Genomic DNA, 7287 nt, shown 5'->3' on the forward strand with positions numbered 1-7287 from the left:
ACTATTTCCTCAATACAATCCACACAATAAACAGAACTCCCAAGACTAAAATTGGCTTAAATAATAGGCCTTTATTATCACATAAACATGAGCAATGTGAAATAGGCAGTTCCAGGGCTGGGTGGCTTAGAGATTGGGTACATCATGAGTATCACATAAGACCAAAAAATCCATGAAGGTACCTGCAGAACCCTTCCTGTGTTCTCTGGAACAAAATTGATTATTTCCATGCCAATTACATCAAAAGAGAGAAAATGAGGACCTCTGATCCTGTGAGACCACTCATGACTCCTAGGAACTGGGGCGAGAACACAGGTCTGCCTGTAATAAGTATGCTGGAGCTTTCATCACAATAGATATATTTAAAAAGAAAAAAAAAAAAAAAAGTATGCTGGAGGGACACACACTGTACCACTCTGCCAGATGATGGTAATGAATGGCTCCTGCCCTGGCAAAGGCCTTTCGCTGTTTAGAAAGTGCAACCTGCCTCCTGAAAGCACCTCACATACTTGCCAATCACAAGGTATCTCCCCAGGTGGATGTCCCTACATAGGAAGTTCCACTTCTGACTGATGGTTCTTTTACAACAGCTACTCTCAGAGTTTTGCTCTGGTGTGAGCTGTTAGGCTGAACAAAGAGACAGTACATTCCCTGTCCTGCTAAGGACTCTGTCCAGAGAGAAATTTCTAATGACAGGTAAGGTTCAGCCTTTGGTAAAAGGCTTTCTTGCATATGCTGTCATCATAATCACTGTTAGTTCTCCAAGGTACCCTAAGTTTGGGGTGTTGGCCAAAGGGTTTCCCACATTCACCAAACCCTTAAGGCTTTTCTCCAGCATGAATCCTCTGGTGCAGAACCAGTGTCTGTTTCCGGATGAACTCTCTACCACACTCACTGCATACATACAGCCTTTCTCCAGTGTGGACTTTCCAGTGCCTGATAAGGTTTGGCCTTTGGGTGAAGGCTTTCCCACACTTGCTGCAATCATAGGGCTTTTCTCCAGAGTGAACTTTCTGATGCTGAATGAGTTTAGAGATGCAACTAAAGGCTTTTCCACATCTGCTACACTTGTAATCACTGCTGTGAATTCTCCAATGTACATTAAGGTGGTAACTTTGGCTAAAGGCCTTCCCACATTCACTGCACTTATAAGGCTTTTCTCCAGTGTGAGTTCGCTGATGCAGAACAAGTGTGTGTTTACGACTAAACTCCTTCCCACATTCACTGCATACATAAGGCCTGGCTCCTGTGTGAACTTCCTGGTGTCGAATGAGACTAGACTTACTGCTAAATAATTTCCCACATTCGCTGCACTCATAAGGCCTTTCTCCAGTGTGAACTGTCTGGTGTTTGAAGAGGTCATAGCTTTGGCTAAAGAATTTCCCACATTCACTACATTCATAAGGCCTTTCTCCAGTGTGGATTCTCTGATGCCGCACAAGTGTGTCTTTGCGGGTGAAGGCTTTCCCACAATTGGCACACTTGTGATACCTCTGTCCTGTGGGAAAGGCCCCCTCAAGCTTGGTGCTCTTATGGGGCTTCACCCTGCTGGGAGGGGTCTGGTGCTGAAGACCAGAGGTGGTTGAAAAGTTCACGCCACCTTCCCCACATGTGTGGATCTTCTCTGGCACACAGACTCTGCAGCTGTTCAAAGAGTCCCTACCCTCATCCCTTCTGAAGGGCTTCTCTCCACTGGGCTTCTGGTGCTGGTCAAAGTTTGTACTGAACCAGAATTGCTTCCCACATGCCCCACAGGTGCATGGTTTCTGCCTGAATTTTTCCCTCTGGTATTCAGCCAGGTGTAAAGTATCTTTCAATGAAAGACTACACATGTCACATGGGTGGGTCTTCAGCTCTGCCATGGGTGTCATGGTCTGCAGCACTCGTTCCACAGAAACACTCTGCTCAGAAGGTGCCTCCTCATCTTCAGCTCCATGCCAACAATCTGAAAGCACACAAATGCTAATGAAATGCATGCTGACTTTGGTGGGAGGAGGCAGCCCCATGTTAATGTGTGTTGGACACACCCAGGAATGAGACTATTTTCAGGATGAAGGGCATGATCAGGTGATCAGGTTCAGGAAGAGACCATTGTAAGGCACTGGGCCTCTGAACATTACACAAAGGCAAAATGAAGGGCAAAGATATGAGGGTAGAACACAGCAAATGGTTTCCAGGAGTACCTTGGCTGTTGGTGACAAATGAGTACTATGTAAAACACTTCCAGGCCCTGGAAAATCCATTTACAAGTGAGTGGTTGGTGTACAAAGGCTAAAGATATGTGCACATTACATGAACTTAAATGTAGGTCAACACTGCTGAAAAATACAGAGTAGTTGAAGGAACAGGTATGAGAGACGCCAGAGAGGTCAAAATGTTGTATGGTGGCCGGGCGCGGTGGCTCATGCTTGTAATCCTAGCTCTCTGGGAGGCCGAGGCGGGCAGATTGCTTGAGGTCAGGAGTTCGAAACCAGCCTGAGCAAGAGCGAAACCCTGTCTCTACTATAAATAGAAAGAAATTAATTGGCCAACTAATATATATAGAAAAAAATTAGCCGGGTATGGTGGCGCATGCCAATAGTCCCAGCTACTGGGGAGGCTGAGGCAGCAGGATTGCTTGAGCCCAGGAGTTTGCTGTGAGCTAGGCTGACGCCACGGCACTCACTCTAGCCTGGGCAACAAAGCGAGACTCTGTTTCAAAAAAAAAAAAAAATTGTTGTATGGCCACTGGCCTTGCAAACAAACGCTGGTGTGCACAGTTAAGGCTGCCGTTTGTGAACCCTGAAGTGATATCGTGCCATCCCCTGATGTTCACTCACCAGGTCCAGCTCCCATCTGGGCCTCTCTTTTTGTGGCTGGAGTCACATCTACCTGGTCCGGCTCTTCTCCTGGCTCCAGTTGTATGACTACATGTGACCTGGAAGATGCAATTCCTAAGGGTAAACCAGGATAGGTGAGCAGCCAGCACTGGCCCCAAGCAACCCACCCATGATGAACCACAGATAAGAAAAATAATTATCACAAAAAGAACCTCAAAGACAAGTTTTGCAGGAATATCCCAAAAGGCCCATAAGTAGTAATTATGTGAGTGCCTCTGGCATCCAGGTCCCAAAAAATGTCAGCCGGAGAAAGGCAGAATCTTGGGCACAGAGGCACCACAATTTTGGACAGATTCACCAGCCCAGAAAGTAACCAAATCTGATGAGATCCACTGGACAAACCACAAGTCTTGTGACCCCAAACTCTCAGCTGTATGGCTTCAGGGCTACTCAGCCCAAAGTGAGGACACTCCATACAGCTTAGCCCTGACATCCATGGCACCCACCCCAGCAAACTGGTGAAGGCAGCAGTGCTTGTGATGTGACCACAAGAAGGACAGAGTAGTCCCTGAGGAAAAGGATAAAGACAGGTCGTTATGAGGACCTTACCGAGTGAGGCTAAAAGTGCAAAGTTCTCCAGCAACACATCATGGTATAGGAGTCTCTGAGCATTGTCGAGAAGCTCCCATTCTTCCCGGGAAAAGTACACAAACACATCCTCAAAGATCACACAGCCCTGCAAAAACAAGGTCCATGAAGTCTCTTGACCAGTGGTCCTTACTCTATCTACCCACAACTTGCTGCTCATCCACCTCCTATGTCCCCAAGTTAGAGTTACCAGGCACTGGTACCACTGGCCCTCCTCGCTCTCTCCTGATCACTGCAGCAATCACTGTGTCAGCCCACAGCAACAACAGGCAGGATGAGCGGTAAATGCCATTTATACTCTGAGCCAGCAATTCCTCTGGGGTACCCCAGATCATGAATCCCAATATGAACCTGAGTTCACTATTCTCTCTTAAGCCCCACCCAAAAAGGACCCTGGGATCATCAGATCACACTTTTTCCTCTCATGCACGTTACACTTTGGATCATGCCTCCCTCATATTTCCAGCTTTCCACTGCCACCCTTCTGGACCATCCCACTGACATCTCCCTTGACTCCTGAAATATCACTCTACACATAGCATTGAGAAAGTGCTTGCCAAGCCGGGCGCGGTGGCTCACGCCTGTAATCCTAGCACTCTGGGAGGCTGAGGCAGGCAGATTGCTGGAGGTCAGGAGTTTGGAAACCAGCCTGAGCAAGAGTGAGATCCCATCTCTACCATAAATAGAAACAAATTAATTCACCAACTAATATATATTTAAAAAATTAGCCAGGCATGGTGGTGCATGCCTGTAGTCCCAGCTACTCGGGAGGCTGAGGCAGCAGGATTGCTTGAACCCAGGAGTTTAAGGTTGAGGTTGCTGTGAGCTAGGCTGACGCCACGGCACTCACTCTAGCCTGGGCAACAAAGCGAGACTCTGTCTCAAAAAAAAAAAAAGTAAAATAGCTCTAATTGGCTTACATCAAATATTTCATTAAAAACAAAATAGAAAGTAACCTGTGAGTAACAGAAAGAGATGTAAAGAGGCAATAAGGGTGAAAATATATTTTTCATAAGAAAGGATCTTGTATGGCTTTTTTTGTCCTAAATGACTGGTTATTTAGGAAATGAGAAAGCTAGGATAAAAAAAACAAAGTTTTAGGCATGTTTGGTAGATGGTCTGTGCAAGTTGAAATAAAGTTTATAAAGGGAATTTAAGAAGGAATTTAGTATGTGATAAAATGAAGTTTTCTTAAAATATTAATTTGCTTTTATAAATATCTGCCCAAGGCTGTGTGAAATTTCTGAAGTAAGCCTTAATATACATTAGCAATAATTATTACATATACTAAATTATGCATCACAAAAATAACCAAATCTCCATTACATCTGTAACCATGACTATTGTGGAATCTTTACCATCTGTGGATGGTTGTTTTCCTCTGAGTCTTTTTTTGACACACAGTCTCGCTTTGTTGCCCAGGCTAGAGTGAGTGCCGTGGCATCAGCCTAGCACACAGCAACCTCAATCTCCTGGGCTCAAGCGATCCTCCTGCCTCAGCCTCCCAAGTAGCTGGGACTACAGGCATGCGCCACCATGCCTGGCTAATTTTTTCTCTATATATTAGTTGGCCAATTAATTTCTTTCTATTTATAGTAGAGACAGGGTCTCGCTTTTGCTCAGGCTGGTTTCGAACTCCTGACCTCGAGTAATCGGCGGCCCAGGCCTCCCAGAGTGCTAGGCGTGAGGCACCGCGCCTGGCCAACTTCACTATATTTGAATCAATGTAGGTTGTTGTACCATACTTTAAAAAAATAACACATCCCCTGAAAATAAGCCCTCGGGTGTCTTCTTGCGTAAAAATAAATATAAGACCCTGTCTTATTTTCAGGGAAACACGGTAAGAAGGACCCCCGGGTGTCTGGAACGCTTACAGTCCGCTCGCACCTGGAAACCTTACCTGCACCGTTCCCTCAGCCTGTGATTCTCTCCCCCAATCACACTGGCTGTCAGAAACAGGAACCCCACCTGAGTGCGTCACTGCCCCGACACAAAGGCTGCAGCGACGTGACCACTTATTCGGGGTCTGGCCACTCGGAGTTGGGGACAAGGGCGGCTGAGGGCCAGGGGGACGCAGCACCCACCCGCGCCGGGCCCAGGAGCTCCGCCGCAGCCACTGCACTCCGTAGACTAGGAGAGACCGGGGGCGGCGGGCGTCTAGGCCGGGGACGCAGGCACTTCCGCTTCCGCTTCGCCTCCGACACGCCTCTGTGCGGTAGGGACAACATCCTCCCCACGCTTCCCCGATACTCTCACCGGGAAGGACGCAGCATCCCTTAGGCCCTGCCGCATATACCCCTCACAAGACCCAACAAGATGTCCGCCGAGGAGGACCCGGAAGTCCCGCCCAGGCATCATCTGCAGGCGGAAATGCCTCTCTTCTGGGCCCTCATTGGAGGTACAGCGCGTAGCCTTCTGGGTAGTGTAGTTCCCACTGAGCCATCCGCCAAGGAGTGGCTTCATGGCCTGGGCTCTTTGGAAAAGACTAAGTGCCAGGGCCAGGCACTTAGTCTTTTGGCAAATAGTAACACAACTTTCAGAGGACTGGCGAGACTTCTCCTCCTAAAAGGCCTGCATCTGGAGTGTAGTCTGCACCAATTGCAGAAATATTGAGACATTTCAGATATTCCTCAAAGCCAAGGCCAAATGGACACACCACACTACAATGTCTGTGTCCACTTGTATAGCTGGGAGCTTTTCGTTTTCTGGTTTTTGGGGGTTCTTTTAGAGACAGGGTCTTGCTTTATCACCTAGGCTGGAGTGCAGTGATGCGATCATAACTCACAACGGACTCGAACTCCTGGACTCAAGCCATCCTCCTGCCTCAGCCTCCAAAGTAGCTAGGACTACAGGCACTGGCCGCCATGCCTTAATAGTTTTTCTTATTTTTTGTAGAGATACAGTCTTGCTATGTTGCCCAGGCTGGTCTTGAACTCCTGGCCTTAAGAGATCCTCCTGCCTTGGCCTCCAAAAGTACTGGGATTACAGGCATGAGCCACCTCGACCAGCCAGTTGCTTTTTAAATAATGTGCATTGAAACTTTAGAATCAATTCCATGACCTTCAGTTTGGTATCATGGCCAGAGAGAAGAGATTCCAGACAGAGCCTTGGAGTAGAAGAAGTGAAAGAGATGTTGAGTCACCCTAAAACCAGTAGACAGATTTCCTCAGAATACTCTTTCCCCGCCTTCATAATCAGTGGGTGTATACACCCAGCAAGTGACTCTGTTTTTTCCAGATAAAATTTCTTACTCCATATCTTTAGATATATAGAATTACTTTTAAGAATCTGAAACCTAGGCCAGGCGTGGTGGCTCACACCTATAATCCTAGCACTCTGGGAGGCTGAGGCAGGCAGATTGATCGAGGTCAGGAGTTCAAAACCAGCCTGAGCAAGAGGGAGACGCCGTCTGTACTAAAAATAGAAAGATTCATATGTGGTATTGGGTTAAAAAGAAAAAAAAAAAAAAAAAAGAATTAAAAAAAAAAAAAATAAAAATAAAAATAGAAAGAAATTAATTGGCCAACTAATATATATATATAGAAAAAAATAGCCAGGCATGGTGGCACATGCCTGTAGTCCCAGCTACTTGGAAGGCTGATGCAGGAGGATTGCTTGAGCCAGGAGTTTGAGGTTGCTGTGAGCTAGGCTGACACCACAGCACTCACTCTAGCCTGGACAACAAAGCAAGACCTTTCATAAAAGGAATGCAGGCTATCTGAATGACATTTCCTGCCTGGACAGTGTCTGTCATTGTCACAGTCAGATAATATGTTCAAAATGGTTCATGGTTGAGATAAATGGTTAGGACACCATTAGG

At 46.7% G+C, this 7287-nt stretch overlaps 1 protein-coding gene across 1 annotated transcript; it reads right to left on the bottom strand.

The window, feature by feature from the left end:
* Positions 1-51: 51 nt before the first annotated feature.
* Positions 52-5820, bottom strand: ZNF671 (zinc finger protein 671). Its single transcript, XM_012741389.3, has 4 exons — positions 5552-5820; positions 3429-3555; positions 2820-2933; positions 52-1945 (listed from the first exon to the last, which is right to left on the bottom strand). The coding sequence occupies exons 1-4, from the start codon at positions 5693-5695 to the stop codon at positions 819-821; spliced, it is 1512 nt and encodes a 503-aa protein (XP_012596843.2). The 5' UTR covers positions 5696-5820; the 3' UTR covers positions 52-818.
* Positions 5821-7287: the final 1467 nt, after the last annotated feature.

Source organism: Microcebus murinus, chromosome 16 (genome assembly GCF_040939455.1).
Source record: "Microcebus murinus isolate Inina chromosome 16, M.murinus_Inina_mat1.0, whole genome shotgun sequence".
NCBI classification, from domain to species: domain Eukaryota; kingdom Metazoa; phylum Chordata; class Mammalia; order Primates; family Cheirogaleidae; genus Microcebus; species Microcebus murinus.

Coding starts and splice junctions, on each gene's coding strand:
- ZNF671 (XM_012741389.3), bottom strand. CDS start 5,695: ATGTTGTCCCTACCGCACAGAGGCGTGTCGGAGGCGAAGCGGAAGCGG. Junction 3,556..5,551: donor AGCTCCTGGGCCCGGCGCGG/GTGGGTGCTGCG, acceptor TTGTTTTTGCAG/GGCTGTGTGATCTTTGAGGA. Junction 2,934..3,428: donor TGCACTTTTAGCCTCACTCG/GTAAGGTCCTCA, acceptor GTTTACCCTTAG/GAATTGCATCTTCCAGGTCA.